Source organism: Periplaneta americana, chromosome 10 (assembly GCF_040183065.1).
Source record: "Periplaneta americana isolate PAMFEO1 chromosome 10, P.americana_PAMFEO1_priV1, whole genome shotgun sequence".
In the NCBI taxonomy this organism is placed as follows: domain Eukaryota; kingdom Metazoa; phylum Arthropoda; class Insecta; order Blattodea; family Blattidae; genus Periplaneta; species Periplaneta americana.
In genome coordinates, this window is record NC_091126.1 from 46874072 (window position 1) to 46901010 (window position 26939).

The window sequence follows — 26939 nt, forward strand, 5'->3', positions numbered from 1 at the left end:
TTTTCGATTTCTTTTACATTATTTTATTTCATGAATAACATTCATATACATATTACAAGTGCTGCTCTCAACAAACATCGTTTATCAATGTATACAAACATGCAACCCATAGAATTCTAACACCTCTACCATTATTTCACACAAATTTCTAAAAAAAAAGCCTATAAAAAAACAGTACAACAAATGATTTGTAGTTATTAAATTGATGTCTGTGATGGAATGTGAGAACGTAGGGGGGAGAGAGAAGCTTTCTGGAGAAAAAAAAAAGCTAGTTCGTAACTGAAGGACATGGCATACGAGTCATTTCACAAGATCCATAACTCGGGGAAACAAATGTTTGACTGAATGTATAAAACTTATCCATCCAGCCCAAGCCAGAAACCTCAAACAACAGTTTGTATCACTCTACACTCTAAGACAGTGAATGGTTCACAGCATCTACATATTTACCAGTATCTATCTATAGAGACGTCCACTCATCCAGATTCCATATACTCTTATCGTAAAAATGCACGTGTTCTTTAGAGTATCACAGGTTGTTAAAGAAATGTCGTGTTCTTATTCAAAATCTCATTTTAGTTAACTCGCACAAGGATAGCATTTATGAAAAGTATTAAAAACATTCAAACCTGCACCACAGCACTGTAGTCTAAAGCATCATGCCTGGACCGCATTAGGGAATGTGTGTTGGTTTGACTGTTGATGAGGAATGAATTTTCTCACAAAATTTCGATCAATGTATGGGACTGTTCAGCATAGTTATGAATTTGGGGAGCTACAGAGTTCTCAAACCAGCTATGAATATAATGACTGGGGAGATGATCATGCTGATCACATGTTACTCCCATATTGGGTGGGTGAACTTTCACTTCTTCTGAGGCGTGTGAGCTCATATGTCACGATTATTATATATATATATATATATATATATATATATATATATATATATAAATCATTAAAAACAATAGTTTTATCTGTAGAGCTTTGCCACTTTTATGTTTTACCACAGTCTAGTACATACAGTCACGAAGCTCAATAGGTAGGGATATGCATCCATAGATAGTTACTAACCATTAGGATCGCTACCATGGCCTCATCACAGACAACGCAAAATAGTACTGACACAGTTTATTGTTCCTAGTGCTCTCATCACCTCGAGCTTCGTGACTGTATATACTAGACTGTGGTTTTACTGCAACCCTGCCATGTCACAACTGTGTGATGGGCTGCCTTACATTGTGGACATGCTTCCCTTCTGAATGATGTAATTGTATGGTAAATGTATTTGGAATTAACATATATTTATTTAACACACGTAATTTTATTTGAAATTAAAAAAGGGGGGTAGAAAATAAAATATGGCAAACTATATTGTTTTATGCCGAAAGATGTACTCAGATTGACTTCCAATCATGACACATTACAACATATGCATTGGATGAAATCAGGTTTCACTGTTGAGTAGGATAGGATAATTTTTTTCTCTTTCTAAATTGGTTTTGTGACATCTCTCATCGTCATTAAATACTCTTCGATTTATTTGCCACAATATTTCAAGACTTGAACACTAATTTTCCTCATTATTCAGACATTTTGTTACTCAGACTTTTACTGTAGAGATTTCACAAGTGAATTGATTTTCTCCACACATTCTTCCTTCTTCTTGTTCAGCTGATTCTCAGTGTCCACAAATGCCTGCCGAGCAATCTTCCCTGGGACTAGTTTGTCTACATACAAGCTCTGGTGCTGCGTATACAGCTCCTTCAAGTGCCTGTTTCAAACCAAATACAATTATGACAACAGGTTACAATAACAGAAAAGGTATGAGATCATTCTGATTCCAATACAGTATACGTTATAAATGTGAAGGAATTTTTTACTTTTCCCATTTCTTCTTAAAGGCCGCTGCAAATTAACTAACCTATATTAGAATTGTCACTGTCCTTAATTATGAAATGAGCCGTTCCTAAATTAAATTTCGAAACACTCTTTCATCTTATAAATTAGAAACAAAGTACATACAAGTTTACTTCACAAAATATGGCTGTCACTGTATAAGAGATGCATATATACATACTTGTCTGCTTTCTGGAGTTCTGAAACCTTCTCGGCAAGATCTGGTGCATCAGCCTTCAGCTTTACTAAAAGATCAGCAATGTGAGAAGTTTCGTTCTTGTATTCATGGTTGATGTTCTTCATTGACGTCTGAAAATTGAAATACAAAATTTACAGTACAAAAAGCTAGAAAATATATGTACAGTATATATAGAATATCGAATGGAAATACGAGGATTGTCACAATATGAACTGATGAGGTGGTAATAACAGCTTCACTTTCATCACCTTAAGGCAGCATTTCTCAAACTCTTTTGAAGTGCAGACCACTTTTTTAAGTCAGAACAGTTCCGCGGACCATCTTACTCTTGTTCCCTTCGAAAGCAAATTTATAATTTTTGTATCGTATTTTAATACCAGTATACTTATATTTTAAAAAAGAATCAGTTAATTAAAATTAATTTAATTCAATTAATTTCATATTAGTATTAACTAATTAAATTAATGTTAATAGAAGAAAATTCACTTTGGTTTTTTTTTATAATTCAAGGTATTATTAGTGTTTGGATAATCTTTAACTAATTAACTAAAAAAATAAATGTTGGTACTCGTATTAATGAGATGGTGAGCCTACCGATTCTTGCACAGTTTTTCTATACTCGGATGTATGCTGGTAAGTTTAAGTTGGAGATCGTCACATACATCAAGCCGATTTCACTACTTTGTTTTTATTAGAGTTAGTGATGAAAACCCTTTCTCACACAGATACTAGAAGCAAACTGAATTATAATCTCTAAAGCACCATTGTACAATTCATTATATTCTCTTTTCACTTGTAACAATGTCCGAAAATTAATCATATCTTTCACTTCGAATTTCATTTTAAGTCTGTTGTCATTCAAGAGTTCAATTAACTGTTCTCCTTCACTCAATGAAAGTTTGTTATATTCAATATCGCAATGAAAGTGATCACGAACACATGAAAATTCGTCATATTTACTTCGAAAATAAGTTTAAAATTGTTATTTCAGAGTTGTATTATTGATTTACGATGTATAGTACGTTACCATTTCAATGTGTAGACTGGGTGTCGGCAAAACTATTAAGAAAGTCATAAATATATGAAAAGGTTTGGTACTTTGGTCCTCTGTTATGAATTCGGGTGGTCCCTGGCTGCAGGTGCCAGATGAGCTATAGTGTGATACGCAATTCATTTGAATTTAATTTTTTCTTCTGTCTTTTTTGAAGGACCACAAGGGCAGACCTCGAGGACCACAGGTGGTCCGCGGACCATAGTTTCCATAGTTTAAAAAACGCCGCCTTAAGGAATTAAGGCTGAAAATGTTTCTATAGATTCGGGGTGTGATATCTTCTTTTTTGTTGGTGTAGGTCAAATTTCATACAATATTAAAAAATATAATTACAGTAAAATCCCTCGTAACAGGCACCCAAATAACCGCCAATAAAAAAACAACGGCACTTTTGCCTAGACCAAAAAAAAAAAAAAAAGTCATTCATGCAAAAGAGAAGAGTCTGACAGATATGAGTGGTTTTCGTAGATCGCACATGCTGCAATTTGTGTTTACTCTTTACACTGTTCACGCATGAAAACAAAGACAAAAAAACCGTTATGTCCCTGCAGTAGATGGTAGCATCGGTAACCTGTCACTTGGACCTTGCAAACAATGCACAGAGACGATATCTTTCAATATTATAACACTTGAACTTGCCCGTTTTGAAGAGGTATTGGATGAGCCTAAATACGAAAGTGTGAAATTCTGTTCCTACAGAGCATAAAAAATTCATTCAAGTGATGAATAGTAACATGACTATTACCACTACCACAAAACGCAAGCGAAATGTTCTTACGCTCAAATCATCAGGCACTACTTCATAGTCTTTATAGTTGCGAAGTTGGCTACACTGCTCATCACGTCACATGGCCACCATTTAAAATTATCATTAGGTTAAGGAAACTTTTAGTATTTTTTACGCTATTATGTATTACTGTATTACAATAATTATAACGATGAATGTACAGTAGTGGCAAAAAAACCGGACCAACCCTTATAGCTGATTTCAGAGCCTTGTTCACTCCAGAGCACGATAGATTGATAACTAAGACTTTCGTGGTTCGAATCCTGCCTGGGAAAGAAACTTTTCTTTGTTCCTTATTCAAATTTATTCTCAATACTTTTCGATTGCTGGTAAAATTCATGTCCTGGGAATAATAAGTTAATTAAGTGGTAAAATATTGCTGCAATCGAAAAGTATTGGGAATAAATTTGAATAAGGAACAAAAAAAAAAGTTTCCTTCCCAGGCAGGATTCGAGCCACGAAAATCTTAGTCACCAGTCTATCGTGCTCTGGAGTGAGCAAGGCTCTGAAATCAGCTACAAGGGTTGGTCCAGTTTTTTCTGCCACTATTGTACTTTACCGTATTCAGTATTAAAAATAAACATTGTACGTATTTCAAAATTTTTCTTTTTTAATTATTTATATGAAAATTACTAAATTTCAACGTGGAAAAAAATATTTGTGCAGTACAGTGTGTTTTTACATAACCTATAAACGTATTTTCCAATTATCCGGCAAAATCAGTTATCCGGCTCTGGCTTTATCCCAAAGTTGCCAAATATGTATGTATATAGAGTAAAACCTGTGAAGTTGGCCATCTCAGTAACTTGGCCACGTCATAGTTGGCCACTTTTTATGGAACGCATTTTTTCTGTTATTCTATACATGGCCATTATTCTGTAACTTGCCACCTGTTTACCTTGGAAGTTGGCATAGTATTTAAATTCTCTAGTATATTTTCAGTATAATTTTTACCTTACTATGTTGACGAACCTGTGAATTCTAGAAAGTAATATTCAGAGTCCATGCTAAATGTTTTACAGAATGGCTGCTATGCCCACATCACATCCAGCTCCTACAAATCTATCATCACATGATTTTCTGTGAGTATCTACGTAATCAATGTATATATAAGCCAGATTTTGTAGGAAATATCATGGTTACAGACTAAACTTGATTCAGGGGAAACAGTATTACAAACTTTCGTAATACACATTCTAGTGATGTATGTCTATCACATCACTTCATACAATAAGATAAGGCGAAACAATTTCAAATACAGTAATTCCAAGGGTGTTAAAATTTATGCTGCTGTGTCTAATGAATGTCAGCTTTAAAAGTATTTCGATAATTTTCATTAATTTTACTTACAAGTATCAAGTAAATAATTTAAATATGAGCGTGTGGAGGATAGTACTATGCTAGTAAAGTTTGTTTACATCCTTAGTCAGTGACACTCAGATTATTGCCATATGAGGAGGGTTGAGAAGGTGTCGACAGTGATACACTGTTGTCAAATTATGCACTTTCAGTCTAATTTTCTAACACTTTATTACAAAACGCACAATAGGTTCTTTATTTATGTTAACTGAATTACTTTACCTTCTATAATCTGTTCTTTTGTAAATTTAATATTCAAATTTTTACAAACATTTAGCAGTAGAATCCTTGCTTTGATTTTTTATTCTGATTTATTAATTTTGAACTTTTGTATTCCTTTTTTTCATAATATAATATGCATAATTACCGACGAGAGTGGACTAATAATTATTACCATTCTCGCCTTGTATTCAGGAAATTCAGAATTCGATTCCCAGGGGCCGACTATCCAAACATGGTTCTTTCATAGTTTCCCAATTCCCTCTAGGCGAATGCAGGGATAGTATCGATTTGAAGGGCCACCTTCTCATCTATCATTTTATTATCCATCTCAATAGAACTGCCACCTATTCATTGAAGTATCACACTTGGAAAAATGTGCTTTGTGTGTGTACAAACACTGAATAATAAAACTAATTTCAATGCTTTCTCTTCACCTAATTTATTTCCAAGTTTGGAGTGAAACAAAATAAGGAAATTCTATCTACCCTCGCTGACCTATTGGAGTTTATAAATTCTACCAGTCATATGTTGTCACTTATTCACCAAAGAATACCTTCAGAAATGGTGGTGAACTGATTATCTAGGTTGGAATTCTATGATTAATGGTAACAGGGATGTGTGGGTAGCATTCATCGGCAAAGTCTAAAGCAGTTATTTTCCTTTCAATGGTAAGTTCTATTTTAGATGTGTCCTACATTGGATTTAGCATAATATAGTATGTTAGAAGGTGCACAGGAATTACATTTCTGCCTGTATAAACAGTATCGAACTGAAGCTACATCTGGTCTATTGTCTTGAGAATTCATACATATTTACATAATAGTTTCAACATTTATTCAATACAGTGGCAGTTCGTGGATAAAAAAAAATCGGTGAAGAGGCAAATACCGATATCATATCCATTCCAGTAATTCCATATAACCAAATATAAATGTTAAAAAAATTGTTTAGGGAGAAAATATAAAGTTTAAATTATTGTAATATCTGTGTTGTTTTTTTTTCTTTTTACTTTTTATTCTATTAATTAATAAATAAAATACTAATCTTAAAATTTTGTACAATGTCTCCTGGCCATTTTTACTGTACTTTTTCTGGGGGTGCAATAGTGAGCTTTTATAGAAGGACCAATATGTATCTTTGTTCAACAATAAACTATTTATTATTATCTTCGTCTTTCCATTTACTGAACTGAGTTGTTAATAAAATTAATAACGTATCTTTCACTGGAAACATGACATAACTGATAACAATTATAAATGAATTATTTATATATGCATACTTAAAACCACCACCAATAAGTTTTATAACATAATAAATAAATATTATTTGCAGGGAAAATAAATGCACGCTTCCAACAGTAAAGAAAAACACACTAGTCATACTGCCCACTTCACCAGTTATGCCAGACGAGTTGCCTTGAACAGGTAGCAAATTTCTCACTTGTGTAATGTTTCTGTTTTAAATGGTCTGCAATGACGTATAGGGTGATGTGAGATTGCCATAGCAACAGAGAGTGAAAGACATTCTCATGTCTAACTCTTTTCAGCATTAATAAAATTGTTTATATTGCGACAATAGTACCATCTAGCAATGAAGAGTACAACTAATAGCATGTTGGCCATGCAGCCTCGCTGCTCACTGACGTTAAGGTTTACATATTACATAAACTAGGTTTTCGATTATTTAAGAAAAATTAATGTATTACTTTTTTGCGAAATAGTTGGTGAAGTGCCACTTCACTCTCTTCACCTGAATAGCAATAGCAGTGTAAATTCATTACTGGGGATATTTACTCATAATAGCCTTCTATTTTCGTTTTTAGATATTCTATTCTATTCTAGTCTGAAATTGCAGAAAGGAAATTAAGATTAATCCTTAAATTTTGTATTTCCTAACAACGCCTCCATTTGATATAATAGCGATTATGTTACTAAGAGTTAAAAACAGAGCAATCATAAGCCTGGACATAAAATAGTATACATATTTACCTTCATTCATGAACACAACAGTCTTTCAAATGCAATATTTCTACTATAAGATGTAATCAGCTTTACGTCATCCAGTGATAACTGTATTTAAAGTTCTCCCTTTTGGCAGGAAATCTATGCCTTGAACCTGGAGTGAACCTACAATATTTGGGTTTAGAGACAAGCATGATAACCACTGTAACACTAATCATGATCTCATAAGTACAGTAAAACCCCGATAAGACACTGTTCAAGGGACCGTGTGTAAACTGCATATTAACGGGGCCTTGTATTAGGCGGGTATACTAATTTTGACTTATATACAATATCTATTAGCATTTTTCTTTATTGAAATACGTGATTCATGAAAGGTAATACAGTATTATTCCATATTATTCCATTATGTAATTACTGCACTGTACATCAAAGACATTTATAATATGTACTGTACTTAATTCTTTCGAAAAAAAGTAATTTATAGTTGTTTACCATGTGCGTGTTCTTCAAGTCCTCATGTTTACCACATTTCACTTTTCTGCACTTACATCCTCCCGATGTTGCAGCTGCAGTGATTGAGTCGCGATTTTTTATTATCGTCCTTAATGTCGATGATGAGATTCCTAATGAATCAGAGAGTTGTTGCTGATTAAGAGTACTGTTTTCATTGTACTTTCGTAAGATTTCCAATTTTTCCAACACAGAAAGCGCTTTTCGTTTAACAGTCATTGTAATCGCACTCACAGACTAAAATGACTAAAGGCCAACAAACTGACCAGCAAAAATTTCCATTCAATGACCAAAATGTTTCACTGCTGTTACAGTACATTGCTGAAACTTACATAAAAAATATTCCACAAAAATAGTGTATTATGAGGAACTTGAGCGCACCAAATGGGGTATTTAATAAAGGTGTTATATATGAAATGTTCAGGGACCGGACAAAAAAAAAAGCATATTACATGGGATAACATAATAAGCAGGTGCTTCTTATTGAGGTTTTACTGTATTCCAAAATGAAACATCTGTACCTCTATACTTAATTAGAATTCTGTTTCATTATCTATTAAGTCTAAAGTTTTCAGTTCAGCTGTGAATCAGCTTAATGTCTCACTGAATCACTTCATTCTCTATGTACTTACGAGAAAGGCATTGATGTCCTTGGTTGATTTCAATTTGACCAACTGCTCATTGTAGTAAGTATATGTCAGGGCGCGTTTATCCTGATGGGCCAAAACCTTCTCACAGTAACCTGCCACTCTCATACGACTCTCACCAGCTTCATCCTGTAAATTTATTTTCACATGTACTGGCTTATTCTTAAAAGCTGCAAAGCCTATAATGTAAACTACATTTTTGAAAAGTGAAGAACAAAAATATTATGAATATATGAAAGGATACCATGATATATTACTTTCAACACCCTGCTTAAGTGAATATTGAATATTCAGACATTTATAAACTAAAAGATCAGAACTAAAATGAAATATGGAGTGAAGTGTTAATCTTAACGATAAAATTGAAGACTACAGGGACCAATGGATCATTCATTTAGAAAGAATGGACTAAGGGAGATGTCCCATTATACACTGACAAGTCTGAGGATAAGACTATACTATTTCCAACTAAAGATTGAAGTAGACATAAACAAAACCAAAATGTATTACTCTGCAATCGCAAGCTAGCTACCAAAGCAGCCACCAGGGCACATTATTTTCAGCAAGTGAGCACACAGGGCAGCCACTGTCTGATATATTGCAGACATTTCAACACATTCATTGAACTGACCCGTAAAATGCTCACAGAGGGTTAATATTTATTATTTCCCTACTGGGAATAGTGGATTTTCTTTTTCTGTAGATTCGTGATTAAATGTTATTCTTTGAAGAGTGGAGAATTTCTTTAATTCTACAGAAATTTATTTGAGGTTGGCAACACTGAATCTCGCACTGTGTTATACCAGCTGTGCTGATGTGCTCTGTGAAGCTGCAAGTCACCTTGGGAGGGATTTAATGCCTATTACGCATGCGCGTTGCCATAAGACACGTTACAATGATTTAACACGCAATGTCTGAAACTGCTAATATAAACATATTGTTTAAATCGTAAGAAAGTGTTCTTATAAGCATATTTAATTCACTGGTATTCCATGTATATTATACATTTTATTATTTTAGAAGGAACTATTTTAATGTGACGAAGATGATAACAAGCATGAGTTTGGAGGCGTTGTGCGTCCAATAGCCAATCAGGAACCATTAAGCCACGTGCATTTATTTACATTTACTTCAGTCTTTAGCTGGAAAGAGAGTAGATGGATTGAACAGTAGTGGGTGCTACAGGCCTGTGGCCTATTGCATGATAAAAGAAGTAATATTATGTGAAATATAGCTTTCCGTTGTCCTCCTCCCACCCAATTCTTTTCAAGAGTGCAATAGCAGTTACTTAACTGATCATTTTGGCTCAGTTTATTATGTTAAAAAGAAACTGCTATTAATGAGCTCATTGATTGATCGACACAGCACATAAGGAAGGAAATACAAAAAATTAGCTCCTAATACTATAACTTTGCGAATAAAATATTATAAAAAATCGAGCAGTCCCTGGATTTGAATAGATATTGCCCACTCAGCCCCTGAATCACATTGAGTGCACAAGGTCACGTAATAGAGTAGATGTTCAGGGAGGATGGAAACTCAAACATTCAGCTGCGATACATTCGCAGTTAGTATGAACAGCCATTTTTTTTAATTCTCTATCTGATGTTAAGATCTAACAGTGTGCAGAACTCGAGGGAAGTTTCGACATGAACTCATTTACAATTTCCCTGTTAGATGTCCGTGGTATATCATGTAGAGATGGATTTGTGTTGTGCCAGGATAACCACGATTGTGATAGATGGCAGGTAAAAAATGTCTACAAGGTTATTCTTGTTCACTACAAATTCCATTTGGACACATTTTAACATTATATCTCTGAGGTGAAAAACTTTTCTAAGGATGTGTTTTGGTTTCAAACAACACATGCAGAGCGTTTAACTGGTTTCATGTAGGGATAAAATTTCTCTAATTTTCATGTACTTCACGTTACTCGCAATAATTTTATATTTTCGACAGCAGAACACAACAGATTATAGATTGATATGCTTAAGAATGTTCAATTACTATATTCACTTGAATACCCCACATCCTGAAATAAGCTACACAACCCTAACTTTTATGAGATTAAAAAAAGGTTTTCCAGAATTAAAAAGAAAACTTAATCACAAATATATTAATGATAACTTTCACAGCATTGACACTTATTTCCTGCGTCTGTTCCATTTGCAGTTTCAAAGACCAGTAACACGAAAATTGCGCAATATTAGCATATTCCCGTCATAAAAACTAGTCACTTTCGAAGCAAAGATTATGCATATGCAGCCTTACCTAGTTTCTAATGCTTTCATCATTTTTGTCATCTTCATCAGTAGACTTCTCGTCATCCTCATCCGTGTCAGTGTCCCACACAGCATCATCATCTGTCCCATCAAGACTATTTGAGATGTCACATTTCTTGAACCTCTTTTCAATTGGTGAGAATGAAATACGTTCCCAAGTGTACTTGATCCAGCTGCTTGATTTTTCTCGTGAGTGAGTATTAATGTTTATTCTCAGCCATAATCTGTGTACATCTCCTTCAAGGCAGCTTTGAATGGCCGATTTATGCACATATCTAATTGTTATAACACTGAAATAAGCCCGTAGGAGATTATTATAACATCAGTTCTATACTGTTAAGAGTCTCCTTAACTTGATCTGTAATATTACCCTGGAAAATATTCAATATCAGGATGCTCTTTTAATTCAGCACTATTCCAGGACACCTTTGTCATAGGAATTTAATCCATTCCTGTACTAGTGACTGGTCCATCCACCCAGAATCTTGTGCCTATTCAATCACTTTTCCATTTGTTTAAAGTTTGAAAGTGTTTTCGTTTTCAGGATCACACAGAGTGGCATTTTTCTCCCGTCTGTGATGCATAACACAATAGTGCATCTTTGCTTTTCATTTTCTCATGTCCTTATGCTTAACAGTTTTCTCTCCTTTTTATTTACTGTTGTTGAGAAACGTGTCAAAATAAACAGGTATCTGATCAGCATTTCCGACTTGAAATAAAATACAATAACTAAAACACAAATATTTTCTTCTCATATGCAGCCTGAATTTGCTAGTATTTGGCGGTTCTTCTAATGGCTAGGTCTTGTCTTACAACAAATCTTAAAATCCAACCATGGCTGGCTTAAGGGGACACGCTACTGGAATTTCTAATCTCCACAATTTTGATTGTAAGTTTTTGAAATTTTAAAATCGAATAATGTTGATGAGTTACATGTGCACAATTATTTTCAAAATTTTATGTTGAAAAATGTACTCTGAAAAAAATAAAATATAAAAAAGTGTTTATAATTTTAGTAAACAAATATCTGGGTCTCATATAAAGATAATTTGTTTCTTAAACTTTTAAAATGATGCTAAGACTACCTACAATGAAATGGTGCATGGGTTTGTTCCTAGTCAATACAGTTCATCAGTAAAAAAAAAAATTAACTTTTAACGTTGACCAAAATTGATGAAAACTCAGTAGTGTGTCCCCTTAAAGCTTTTAATTTTTCTTTCTCTTGTCAGAGATAACACTTTCTCAGTTTACACATTTTGACAGATACAGCATGGCCAAATTGTCTCCTTTTATTGATATACTCCACTAATTTTTCTTAGATTTCATAATGTTTAGGTTTTCTCCACGAAATGCTCTTTTACTTCCAGTGCGTTGTAACAATATTTTTTCTTCTTTCTCCAATCTCTGATGCAGCTTTCAATCACATCAAATTTATGGACAATGGCACATGGTTCACGTGTTCTTCAGCTTCTCTAATAATTCCTAATTTTTCACTGGCCGTGTATGATCGCAATTGCATGCTTTTGTACTCTTTTTTTTTTTTTTTTTTATACAAGAACTCTATACAATACTGAAACCCACTACAATCACAACACGAGATAGACTGGAATGTTAGATGTATTGGATGTTTATTAGTACTAGTATGAAGAGAAAAAGTCTGTTTGAATAAGCCATGCACCCCACTTTGTGTGAAGATTTTTTTCGGAAAAAAAAAAAGTGTGCAGGGCATTTGAATAAATATGGTGTTGATAATTATTTTGTGAGATTTCCTACACAACTATCTATATTTCATTAGTAATGTTTATTTACCTTAGTTATGGAGAAGTCCAATCTCACATACACGATGACAAAGAGAAACAGAAGATAAAATGCCAGAACAACAAGGAAAGGCTCCTGCAACATCAGGATCCGTGGGAAGTTATACTGAAGCTGAAAAAATATGAAGTCAATATGAACATTGAGATATATGTAGATCATTGTGACGAATCGTCGTGTACATGATAAATTCATAACCTTAATTACAAATAAACTACAAGAAAATCAAAATGTATCATATTTTGATTAAAATAGTGTGATAACTTCTGTACATACTTAAGTTGCATTTGTAAACATATAATATATTACTGTGAAGGAAAAGTATAAACTTAATGATTCTGCTGCGTATACTGACTCTTCAGAAAGCATACACCCAACCGAAGCATCACAGTCAACCAATCATCTCGGTCGTTTGAACTGTATCTTAGGTTGAAAACCATCTTCGATTGATGTGTTTACAGTATGTGCTATTGAAATGTTAAACTGCCTGATGCCTTATCACCTGATTCGTGAACGTAATGGGTATATAGGCTATCAAATTCAATCAAAATTTCCAATATATTATTCAAACAATAATCAATTAATAAATCAATAAAATAAAGTAAAATGTTAACAAACTATGTTATCCATAAGAATATAAATATGAAGTATAAGCAGGACTAAAACAAGATAAATTATGTTAGCCTTTATCCTCTGGTTGAACGGAAGACTTAAAATATTTTGTAAAAATGTTGTACAGACGTGGACAAATTATTAGCAAAATTTACGATTTTAGTGACATATTTGTACAAAATTTGACTTTTCAATTTAGACTGCTGTTGACATTTTTATGATTATAATACTCGGAAATATGTAAAAATGTCAACTGTAGTCTAACTTAAAAAGTCAAATTTTGTAAAATTATACAAAAAAATCATCAATTTTACTAATAATTTGTTCACATCTGTATTAGTAATATCACAGGACAAAAGTAAATACATTAAAGAAAACAAAAAGAAAAGACTAGATATGATTGAACAAAAATTATTAATTTTAAAACCAAATGGCGGTTTTTCCATTGATTCTTTTATTTTTGGAATAACTTCAGCACGAATTTTGTTTGTTCCTCCTTGAAAGTTCGTGAGTACATAACAAGAGAACATATTACGAAAAATGGTGGTGGTGGTGATATTGATCATTATACCGGTACAAAAAGTAGCTCACCTCGAAGTCTTGAATATGATTTTCCACCAGATTTTTCTTCTTTAGCATAATCACTGGCCTTCCTTTGGTGTCAAGGTAAGTATAATGAAGGGAATTAGGCAAATGTTCAACAGGATATGGAGTTGAAAGTTGTATATCCTGTGAACCTTCAGGTAAAATAATTTTGGTTGTTACTTGGTCAACTATCATATCATCAAACACATGATCTAAGAACCGCATTTTTAACAAATAATCGTCTCCTGCAGAAGAAAAACAGAATTAAGTTACAACTACATTTCATTTACATCAAAGTAATAAAATGAAAGAACATTTAATATGCAAGATTTTGTGTATATCAATAATACAAATTGAAACGATACCTCTATTGAATAAGTACTCATAGCTAGGAACATTATATCCAATAACATAGTGAGTTTTCCATCCCCCAAAGAGAGGAAATCTTGGACGAAGATCCAGTTCTACAGAATCGCTTAAAATTTTCATGTGAGAAGTTGAAATGTTGCCAATTTCATCTCGATAATATGCATCAGTTGCTGCTGCTGGAAGAATAGTCTGTAACAATATAAAAAAACAAAGTAAGTACTTGTACAGAAGTATGAACGGAGAATTACTGCTCTCACTTCGAAATTGGATCCGTTTCAACAGAAATATTTCAATCCTAAGATCGAAATAAACATAACATAACAATCGTAATCAAAGTTAATTTCTATTCTAAGAAAATTACACCCACTAAAATAACTTATCAGTGACAAGAATAATTAAACAAAATAGCCCAGGATAAATTAAGTACAACAGAACCTTCATTTAATGTTTTCCTGGGCACGTACAGTTTCCCTCCCTTGAATTGGGGTTTAACAGTAAATGGGAGTTTCACTTTTTACACGGGATAATTTATGGAACCATAACTTTTTTATGTTAAATGCGGGAAAACGTTAAATCCAGGTTGCTTAAAATCGAGGGCATACTTTTTTTTTGTTGCTAACAATATAATTACCTTAAAAGACTTCACACTGGACAGGCCACTCTGCGCTTCTCTCTGATATTCATATCTAGAGAATGGACCCTTCAGCACTGCCCCACTATGTTTCAGATCTATAGTTTCTTCAACAGCAATATTTCCCCAGTGTGAGACCTCAATTACTCTTTCCAAGTTCGTTATTGTCAAGAATGGTGCATTGTTCTCATAATGTATAGTCATCTTATCCTGAAATTAATGCAATTTCAACAATTTGAAATCACTTGTATCTGAATATGCATATCACAAATACTTGTTGAGTTAAAGATAAAATAGTAAAGTTATCCCATTTACAGACCATGAAGACGCATGTAAAGTGCCATACTTCTGTGAACTCGGCACTACAATTAGGTAGTGTGGTAGGCACCACCATGCTGTAACTGCCTTTTATTCAAAGTACTCAGTATTCAATTTGACAGGAAGCTGAAGTGAACCTCAGAGTCTTTCTGGAAATGTTGAAAATTATAAAAATCCTACCACCACCTGGGACTGAACCCAGAACCTTCCGAGCCATAGCCAGTTGCTTTATCAACTGAGCTACTCAGCTGCCTATATTAGGTAAGTCTAATAAAATTTTATATGTTACAGAAAAAAGGCAAGTAGCTGAACACCTCTATAGTTGGGAGACAACTTTCAACATATTTTATGCTCGACCATGCCGAAATGTAGTAATTATACACCTGGTAGCAGTCCTTTAATGCATGTCATTAAAGTACACCTACTCATTAAAGTACAGGTGTTCAGCCAATGACAAGTCAGCTTTGTACCGTTATAAAACTGCAAGTATTGATAATTTTCGGATATGCAATCGAAAGAGAATTAGCGAAAAGTCACCGGAGGCTGGAAATCCAATACTGTCGCAGAAGGTTATGTTCTGTTACTATATTAATTAGAGTTAATTGTAAATAATATTCAAATAAATTCAATTAGTCATCTCGTTTTTCAATTCTAAATCAATCCATCTTATTCTGTGCCAAGGTCAATGAAATTTGGCCTCAGAAAAAATCAATACTTTCGCGTCTGCACACATTTCACAATTCAGGTCAGTTCGCACATAACCATAATTTTTAATACTTTCAAGTTAGAAATATGGTCGAGCATAAAAAGTCGTATGAAACTTGCCTATAATGGTAATTAAGACGCTCGTATGAAAATTATGAAACTCGCTTGCGCTCGTTTCATAAACAATCATACTTGCGTCTTAATTACTACCATTATAGGCTCGTTGCATAATGTACTATTCTCATGCAATCATAAAGAATTCAATCTCACTCCTTGTCACCAACAAGGTTAACAATAAATTATCAACAAAGAAGACTTATTGAAAGTTGATCTTGTGCAAAACTGAGTTAGAACCTGTAAAAAGTCAGGCGATGATCTCGTCTCTGGGGGAGAGATGTCTGGTCTACTTTATTAGAAGACTGCAAGTAAAGAAAGAGGTCGACCTGATGAGAGTTTGTGAAGATAGAGAAATATCATAAAAATGGCAATTAGTATATGTAATGAACACAAGCTGATGTGCAAACTTCAGACAGTGACTAAGCTGAAATGTTAAAACCTGACCTATAATGTGCACTAGGAATATTCAGTTTCCGAGAAGATTGCACAAATCTATAAATATATATTCTTCCACTTAGTTAACATGGTCAATAAATAGGTGCCTGAAATGCAGTATAAAAAGTATTTATGTTCTATATGCGTGTGTGTAGAAAAATAACAATTCAACAAATAATAACACAGACTTAAAACAATCAAACATTACAATAACATCTGCCAAAATTGATTTTAACTTACATGTTGTTTCAAGGCAAGTGAATTCTATAATGAACATATGATTTGGACTGTAGGGGGAGGATGGAATAAATCCTTCAGCACCCAGGCTACTGATCTAGGCCCACTGTAATACAGCTTTAAACATAGGTGACAAATGGGCAATAAATCTTGCCTAAAACCCACTCCTTCCAGGAAAGGACTTCTTATATTCTGTAAATCCATGACCCCCAGCTTTACTACTCTTCCAAAGGAAGCTATGCATTGGATTTTTATAGTTCTTAAGAATCCTTCATCCTCAGCCAGGTATGAACCAACGAACTTCGGATCTAATAGCAGGCATGGTAACTACTAGACCACCAAAGGCCACTATTATGAACATAATCACGTAACATAATTTGAACACTAACGTAGTTTATATATAAAGAATCTCAATCTTTGGCAATGAGTGCATATGATAAAATTGAAACATATTCATACCTACCATAGAAAATGGAGGAATATTCTCATATGGTCCATAAGTGATGGTGTTATCAGACTGAGATGCAGGTTTCAGTTTAGTATAACTCTCCACACTTCTTGTGCCAAGATTTACTACAGTGGTTTGTTTTGTAATGGAGTAAGGACTGTAAAAATAATGATTCCCATGATACAGTACAAGCTGTTTCTCCTTCTGTGTGATCGAAGCTGGATGGGGAGTGAGTTGATGCGTGTAAATTGTCTCCACATCCACCTAAATGAGAAAAAGAGAATATCACTTTCAGAAATGTGAAGTTTAAGTTTGACACTTTACCTTTGCTACATGTATGACTAGTATACATTCTCTGGAGAAAAAATTACGCATGTTTGTAATACATGTATGCATAATACAGAAATAAAATAAAATAAAATAAAATATAATATAATATAATATAATATAATATATAATTAAATTATGTATCTCAATAACTGCTTGAATTGGTGTTTCCAAAGTACTATACAACTTACAAAAAACCTATTTGTGGCTCAAAGGGTGGCATTTCTACCTACAGATTCAGAAAGCCCAATTTAAATTCCTGAGAGAAATATAAGTTTCTTTCTCTTACAAGTATATGACTTAATGTGTATTTTTTGCCTTGTGTTTCTCCTATATGGCGTGGGCAATCAGCTGCAAATTGCAGTTGAGATAACCTTTGAAATGAGAAGTACTCTCTGGAACAGTGAGTATTACTGTATTATCAGTACAGCCTGAATTTTATGTAATATGAAGTGAGAAATATGTACACATTTAATATGTAGTCAACATTGGCAAAATATATAGACATATAATATGTATATAACTTAAAAATATGTAACTTAAAAACCTAAGTTTTATTAAACGGATTTATTTTACACTGATTCTAAAGTAAGAAAAGTGAGCTTAATTTGTGAGACCTATTTCTTGCAACATTTATCTCAATGTAATATTCATTGCACTGTTTCTATATATATTTACATTAGTGACAAATCCAGAGATATGCAAGAAAAGAAAAGAAAATTCTATGCCCACAAAAAGGAACCAAAACAAAATAAAACGAACAGGACAAGAATGAACACTACATCCCCTTTACATCATTATTGTCAATTGATTCTTTGGAGGCACAACATTAATAATTAAATTCGTAACTATAGCAGGCCTAACTATAGCTGCAATAAAACCCACAATTCTTAACATGCTAGGATTAAAATATCTCTACTTTTATGGCCGTCTAAAAATATACTTTACATAACAATCTGCCAAATAAATAAATAAAAAGGAAACTTATCATATATCATATGCTACAATGGCCAGTCCATTGAAGTAACTTATAAATGCAGAGAAAAATTGAGGACTTCACCCGAATAAGAGCACAGAGCAAAATATAGTTCCGATATAAACTAATTTCAATGTTTGTCAGGTTCATCACAATTGTGTCGAAAAAGTACAATTTAACAGTGAAGAAAAACATTTTCGACACAACTGTGATGAATCTGACAGCTGACAAACACTGAAATTAGATTATATCAGAATTAAATTTTGCTCTATATGCCCTTATTCGGTGACGTGCTCAATTAATGTAACTTACTGCAGCTGTCTCTCCAGGTTTTATTGCATCCTTCAACTCAATTCGCCAGAACAACTTGTCAGCATGTCCTTGAACTTTACTTTCATAAAGCTTTAGTGGACTTTTAGATGACTCTCCAGTCTACAAACACACATAAAAATGAAAACACATTAAATGACAAATTATCAAGATGTCCACGCCAGTTCCGATTTGGTGAATGACAGTATATCTAAATTAAATTCGGATTTAAAATCTCTAACCTCCTGGTCACGATTCTGAACCCTGAAAAATCACAGACTATCTTACTGAGGAATCACAGACTTCTATTGACATTAAAAAAAATCTTTTCTTCCCACCGGATTTGTAAATAACATTGAAATCCCGTTTAGTGTAAGTGTGAAAACTTTTAAGTGTTCATATTAATGTCACATGTATGTAAAAAAGTATTTTCTATATTGCTCTCACTTCGATGAATAAAAAAAGTTTCATTTAAATTAAAACAAATCTTAGTCCAGACACTTATCATGCCACAGTTCAACTACTCCGATGTTCTATTAAGTGATCTCAGCTATGACCTGACCCAAAAATTACAGCGTGTCCATAATGCCTGTGTTCGGTTTATATGTAATATATGTCTCTATGATCATATCTCACCATCTTTCAATGAATTGTCTTGGCACTGGAGGTGAAAGTTACTTATGTCCCAGCCACTATAGAAACTTGATAAAAAATATCTTGCAAATGCCTTGGAATTATAGTATTGATTAATAGAAATTGATGTGATCACTGGGATAGCTGTAAGCCCACCAAACCTGCCCTAAATACGTACCTTACTTATATACGAAAATTGTCGTGCGTGAATGAAGAATACAGGCATATTTCGTTAATGTAACAGTAGGTTTCAGTGTCGCCAACATAGTAATAATACTACACACCTAACCTCTCTCATAATACTACACACTTAATCAACCTAACCTAACCTGTCACATAATACACACCTGTAGTAACATTCCTCATGTGTAGTATCATTTCATTTGCATGTATTGCCGACCCTGCTTCTCGTGTCGGTAGCCATCTAGTGAAAGTGGATTGTAATCCCAGTGTCGCCAACATAGTAATAATACTACACACCTAACCTAACCTCTCTCATAATACTACACACTTAATCTAACCTAACCTGTCACATAATACACACCCTGTAGTAACATTCCTCATGTGTAGTATCATTTCATTTACATGTATTGCCGACCCTGCTTCTCGTGTCGGTAGCCATCTAGTGAAAGTGGATCGTAATTCCAGGAAGAGAATGTGGCAACTTTCATAATTACATTTAGTTCGTTCGGTATATATACAGGGTGATTCACGAGAATTTACCCCACTTATGGAGGTTATTTCTGAAAACTTTTGAGCAAAAAATGTCATATAACCATGGTTCCTATTCTCATTATTTTCAGAGTTACACTAATTTAAAGTTGTTTGTAAAATACGTTTTTTCTTTAGTTGAAGGTAAAAGAATAATACAAATAGAGGATGAACTATTCAGAAGTATCATTTCTTTAATTGGCAAGTACTGTAAAGCTAAAAATCTGCTGTGAACTCCTTAGTTGTTTCGTACAGACATCTTTTTTTATTTTTAACTAGAAAATTATATTATTCTTACGCACTAATCACAACAATTATTACAAATCACACCACTTCCACCAACATGATTATATACAGTTCAATTTTGCATCCTAATTTACAGTCTTGGAGAGTTTACAACACATTAAAAAAAATGTCGCCGTCCGCTTTGATATACTTGGCCGTATGCTTGTGAACAGCACTCATCACTCTACGTAACTGCATACGGCTATCTTTGATTTCCGTATCAGCATGCATGATGTGCACAACTAGCTCTTCACGTGTTTGTGACTTCGTTTGATAGACAAGATCCTTCATCCATCCTACACATACACTCAGTGGCGTCTTCTGGATACTGAAGAAAGATGTGATCAACTGTTCACATCGATGAGTTTAAGATGGAAAGTGACAGTGCAGGCAAATAAATAAAACTAGAAATTAAATTTAAATTTTCGTCAAAAAGGAGAATGAAAATTATTTGGGTATTGAAATAATTACATTTTCATCGTGGAACTCTGATTAAAAGGGGCGGCCGGTTAGCTCAGTTGGTAGAGCAGCTGGCTACGGACTGGAAGGTCCGGGGTTTGATCACAGGTGGTGACAGGATTTTTTCTTGTTGCCAAACTTTCAGAATGGCCCCGAGGTTCACTCAGCCTCCTATAAAATTGAATACTGGGTCTTCCCAGGGGTAAAAGGCAGTCAGAGCGTGGTGCCAACCACACCACCTCATTCTAGTGCCGAGGTCATGAAAAGCATGGGGCTTTACCCTCCATGCTCCCCCCCCCCCAAGTGCCTTCATGGCATGTTACGGAGATACCTTTACCTTACCTTTTTAACGCTGATTAAAAGTATAAGAAATAAAGTACATAAATTAATAATAATTTTATTTTCTTTCTGATGAAATAGTTCCTCAATACACGACATCGAATTATCGGAATTCTTACCTTCCATATTTTTTGTTATGTTTTTGTAGAAAATTATCGAAATTCTATTTTCTGCAATTTGAATCAGCTGCGAAACGATAATGATTAAGGAGCTCGTACTTAGGTAAAGATGATCACAGTTATAAAATATCTGGGTTTCTACACAATGATCCGAAAAAACATTCCAACATCATCCAGTTCAGTTTCAATCCCGTAGCAGATACCCAACCAGCGCATAAGATAATCCATGGTTTATTCATGAACTGATACATGAACCGCTTGTTGGAATGAGCCTCACAACATTCGGAACCAAAGGCAACAATCTTATTCATTGAGCACGAACCTCGTCAGTGAAACAGCTGTAGACATGACATTGTCACGTGTTCACGCTGGCTGCTGACTGCTCGCTGACGAAGGTCACGCGTTGTTCACAGCAATGTGTTCCAATAACGAAACATAACTCTGTAAATATTAAGAATAGGACCCATGTTTATATGACATTCTTTGCTCAAAATGTCTCCAGAAATAAGCTCCATAAGTGGCGGTAAATCCTCGTGAATCACCCTGCACATATACAGAGTGATTCACGAAGATTGTCCAATACTCTAGGATGTGATTTCTGACATCATTCTGATGAAAAAAATTCCTACATACTTGTGTCCGATTTTGAATAGTTTCGGATAAAATCACGTCTCTCTCTCTCTCTCTCGTGATATCAGGGTCACCATTAGAGATAACTCAACACCGGTACAACGTATCTACCTAGCGTCTGAACAATGGAAGTTAGGGAATGTGGCGCGCGCAGTTCACACTCGGGCATCTACATGTATTACTGCAGAAAGTGGGGTCTTCGAAAACCAGTTTTAATACAGATTTTTCAGGTGAGTAATAACGTGAATGTTCTTTAATAAATTCATAATACATCCAATAGACTACCATTGTTGTAAATAATTTAAATGCTTAAACCTTCATAATATCTACGTTTATGTTTAACATTCAGGAGGGCGTAACTCAATTTTAAAAATGTGACATATGTTTATATGAACTTTTTCCATCACAATGCCAGAAATCACATCCTAGAGCATTGCACAATCTTCGTGAATTGAAATATGTTGTGGTTGTGATAAAAGTATTAAAATTGGTTTATAGCGTCAAATTGGCAGTGATAAAAAAAAGTGTGCAAGATTCGTTCAGTGGCCGGTGGATACTCTACCTTGATCTAAAATAATTAAAAAACCATAAAATAAGCAAATCCTATGCTAACCTAGCTCACCTACACTAATCTAACCTAACCGCCCCCTCAAACCCCCTTCTAATTTTACCTACATCGCAACGTGCAAAATAACATCCAATCAACTATAACTACACACCCAGATCAGTTAAATACGTCATCGCAATGCAAAAGTGAAACAACTGCACGAACACAACTTCCAAAAAAAAAATACATTAACTTAAATTACCTTTCCTTATAACGCGTGTCCAAATATATATTAACACAAATGTGGAGACATGTCAAATCTGTTCCACATAGAAATTAGTATACAATTTGTATAGGGGTAATTATGGAGATTGATTATTGCCCGTATTTTTAAATAAGGACTCTTGATTACAGGGCAGTTTTATGAGGTGAAAACAGTGTTTTGCTTTTTATTTGTCGGAAATGACGGGAAAATGTTTTTTTTTTGTGTGTGGTTTTTTATTAGTAATTTGTTATGATTTATATGGTTGAATTCGGCGGGCTTTGTGGTGATTGGCGGCTCGGTTTGAGTGGGAGTTGTTGTGATTGACTGCTCGGTGGGTAGTTCGAGTGGATGATCGATTGCAGTATGGTTGCTCGGTGGGTAGTTCGAGTGGATGAACGATTGCAGTATGGTTACTCGGTGAGTAGTTCGAGTGGATGCTCGACTGCAGTATTGTAGGATCTCTCTCTTCTGTGAATAACTTCGATCGAAGTGGATCTGTCTTATTTGTTTCGTGTGGATGGCATCGAAAGAAGTAGATAGTGTTTTGTGCGGAGGATGTAAAATGAGTTGCAGTTTGTTAGATTGAGGGAAGAAGAATTGTGTGATTTATTTTTTATTAATCATGGTGTTTTATCTGAACGTTGTGCATGTGGGAATTGTGGACATATTTTTCTAGCAGATTGGAAGAGGAAGTGTTTTAGGCGTCAAAGAATGGTTAGTTTTGCGAAGAAGAAGAGAAGAAGAAAAAAAAGAGGGTGTGTGGTTTCTTTCGTTCTCTGTTCTGTGGTACCTTTTTCAGTAATAGTTCGTTAGATATGGACAAAGTGTGTTTGTTTGTTTGTTATATTCGGGTTGTTTCGTGATCCACCTCGACAAGTTTTTATAGAGCGAGAATTGGGTTTCGCTTCAGGGACAGTGGTAGATTGATGTTCTTTTAGCAGAGAAGTCTGTTTGGACTGGGCAGTTAGAAGTTGTAAAGATAAACTTGAAGGAGTGAATGTTATTGTTGAAATCGGCGAGGCTAAAATGGGAAAGAGAAAGCATGAGAAGGGGAGGATATTAGGACAATGGATATTCGGGGGCGTGGAGCGAGATAATCCAAAGAATATGTTTGTTGTAGCGGTGGAAAAATGGGATTCAGAAACTTTAGTACGTGTGATTAAGGAACGAATTTTAAACAGTAACTTACGACAATTGTGAGTGATTGCTGGAGAGCTTATCGTTTTTTAAGAGAACGAGGTTATCGACATTTGACAGTAAATCATAGCATGAACTTCGTGGATCCGGATACGAAAGCTCATACACAGAATATCGAGCGCGGTTGGCGGGAAGTGCAGTCAAGAGTGCTGCGTTATGGTCGGAAGAAAGCCCACTACAGTGGCTATTTGACGGAATTCCTGTTTAAACCAGCTTTGCCAGATCATCGAGACAGACTTCATGACTTTTCAGGGCAGCAAGTTGCTTGTATTCTCCACTTCACGTGTAATTGGTAAGTTGAGTTGGTAATAATGGATTTTGGATATTTTGTTTCAAAGTTTCATTTCCGCTTTATTTTCCCATTGTAATGACCTATAATAACGTGCTCTCGGTTAGGTTAGTTTAGGTTGTACGTCATTTCCGAGGGCAAATCGCAATATAGCGAACGTTGAATCTCCGCCCATGACCCCTTCCACTCTTTCCCTACTAGCTCAACAGACACACTACGTGACAGGCGAGTGTTGTGTCGAATGCACATTTCATGTGGGTGGGGATAACTTCCCCTACTGGCGTTCGCTATATTGCGATTTGGGGCAAATCGCAATATAGCGAACGTAGAAGCTTCGCCCACGACCCCTTCCACTTTTCCCCTACTAGCTCAACAGACAAACTACGTGATAGGTGAGTGTTGTGTCGAATGCACATTTCATGTGGGTGGGGATAACTTCCCTTACTGGCGTTCGCTATATTGCGATTTGGGGCAGATCGCAATATAGCGAACGTAGAAGCTCCGCCCACGACCCCTTCCACTTTTCCCCTACTAGCTCAACAGACACACTACGTGATAGGCGAGTGTTGTGTCGAATGCACATTTCATGTGGGTGGGGATAACTTCCCCTACTGGCGTTCGCTATATTCCGATTTATCCGACAACTTGAACCACAATTTAACTAAAACTCAGTATCTGTTGCTGCTAACAGTTCCCCTATAGTCACTTACTAGTAATACGCATTAGACACCTCGTAAAACACAGAAGCAGCAAATATTAAGTTTTCCCCACGATTTTAAACATGGTTTACGGACGAATTACAAAACTGAATTAAAGAAAGTGTGATGGGGATGTCATACCGGTACCCAAATAATAACTCTTAACAGCCGCTTATTTACAATAGACACGAAAACCATAAATACAAATTAAATTTAACTACAAAATAATGAAAATGTATCTCTACATAAAACTCACTAAATAATGTGGCACGTGAAGTCTGCTAAATATATAAACATAGACTTCATATAACCACTCAAAATGCTCATCCAGGTCCAATTCATTTTCTGGTCCGGATTATTAGCACAATTCAATGAATAATATCAATCCCTGAATTCTACTACGCAATAATTAAATATTAAAGACACTAAAAATTGTTCTAATTACCGCAAATAGTAGATGAAAACGTGTGAATGAAATTTGCAACCTTCCTCCACTCTGAAGTGGAAATGATTATAATTACGTGGCAAATGTATACCGGCAAAACTGCTTCATGTATTATGAATGTTTTATGAATAGAATAGTCAAATTATACTCGCCTGTGCACCAATATAAGACAGACTATTCTTTACCGTTGGTTCCACTGAGAACAAGACACTTTTAACGGCGCCTTTGCCATTATTTTGTAATGTTATTTTATGTAATATTTTAGCTAACTGAGATGATAAATCAATTGACCGATCAACGTTTTTTACAATTAAATCGGAGTTGATTGAATCGAATGTAGCTCCACTACTTTGCGAAAGTAGCACAACTGAAATTAAGCATGTAAAACTCAGTCGCAACATTATGGAAATTCACTTTCCTGCAATTCCCACGAAACTACACTACACGTACTACACACACCATGCAGCGGAAATACGATACACAATTCCGTGAGTTTTTTTTTTTTTTTTTTAAAGTAAGACATGAAGCGCTGCAGCAAGACCGTTCTTTTATTACATTAGCTTCACCGTCGCTGCAGTAGCGCTGCAGCAACCGTGAAGCAAATCAAAACACTGCTTTACGAATGTGCTGTACGATCCATCATGCCGGAATGCATATTTTGGTCTTATGCAACGTTGCAAGGTTGTTACAATCGTCTAGTAACAATAATTCCATGTCATTATCATGGAAGTCGAAACTATTTAACATGTTCGGTTCTTATAAGGTTAAATTTATTACTGCAGTAATAGAAGCCAGTATTAATTGTCCACCATTTTTCAGTCAGCTGACCTAATTGCGGTTTTTTTCGACACTCATTTTGCTGCAGAAAAGGCATGAAGTGCTTTAAAAAAAGAACGCACGGATACACTATGAATGAGATGAGGCATCGATAAACAACCATCAGCACAAGGTTGACCAACCCACCGAACCACTATGCCAAACGTTCACACTCTAGATCATACTGATATTCAATGATCTAGGGTTCACACCAACGAGTTCTCTTTCTAGGGTACATACATGTAGGAGCAACGATAAACGATAAAAGAAACTACGTAGCGACGCTTTGGTATTATCACAGTATAGTATATACAGTCGCGAAGGTCAATACGTAGTAAATATGCAAACATTAGATAGTTGCTCACCACTAGGATCGCTAATATCGCCTCATTTCAAGCAAAGCAAAATAGTACCGTCACAGTCTATTGTTTCTAGTACCCTCAAAACTCAAGCTTCGTGACTGTATATAGTAGACTGTGGTATTATCACAGTCTACCATATACAGTCACTAAGTCCCTATTTACACTAGCTTAATGTCGTTCGACATATAGCGCGGGCGCATGCCCAGTACGGATTTCGTTCCTTCCCTTTCGACCAACGAGCACAGAATACATAGCGTAGACACTAGCATCACAGTCTACTATATACAGTCGCGAAGTTTGAGGTGTTTTTTTGCAAATCTCGTGATAAAGCGCTCCAAGCGGT

General features: G+C 34.9%; 1 protein-coding gene across 1 annotated transcript; it reads right to left on the reverse strand.

The window, feature by feature from the left end:
- On the reverse strand, positions 1 to 25924 carry LOC138707649 (dolichyl-diphosphooligosaccharide--protein glycosyltransferase subunit 1). Its single transcript, XM_069837351.1, has 10 exons — positions 25571 to 25924; positions 18805 to 18924; positions 17205 to 17453; positions 14930 to 15139; positions 14295 to 14487; positions 13936 to 14174; positions 12727 to 12846; positions 8621 to 8764; positions 2078 to 2205; positions 1 to 1771 (listed from the first exon to the last, which is right to left on the reverse strand). The coding sequence occupies exons 1-10, from the start codon at positions 25817 to 25819 to the stop codon at positions 1609 to 1611; spliced, it is 1815 nt and encodes a 604-aa protein (XP_069693452.1). The 5' UTR covers positions 25820 to 25924; the 3' UTR covers positions 1 to 1608.
- Between the last annotated feature and the right edge of the window lie 1015 nt (positions 25925 to 26939).

Bases quoted from the DNA above. Each gene is read 5' to 3' on its own strand.
- LOC138707649 (XM_069837351.1), bottom strand. From the start codon at position 25,819: ATGTTGCGACTGAGTTTTACATGCTTAATTTCAGTTGTGCTACTTTCG. The intron at 17,454-18,804 runs GTAAGTTACATT...TTTCTCATTTAG, and splicing joins AACCTGGAGAGACAGCTGCA to GTGGATGTGGAGACAATTTA. The intron at 12,847-13,935 runs GTGAGCTACTTT...ATATTTTTTCAG, and splicing joins ATCATATTCAAGACTTCGAG to CTTCAGTATAACTTCCCACG.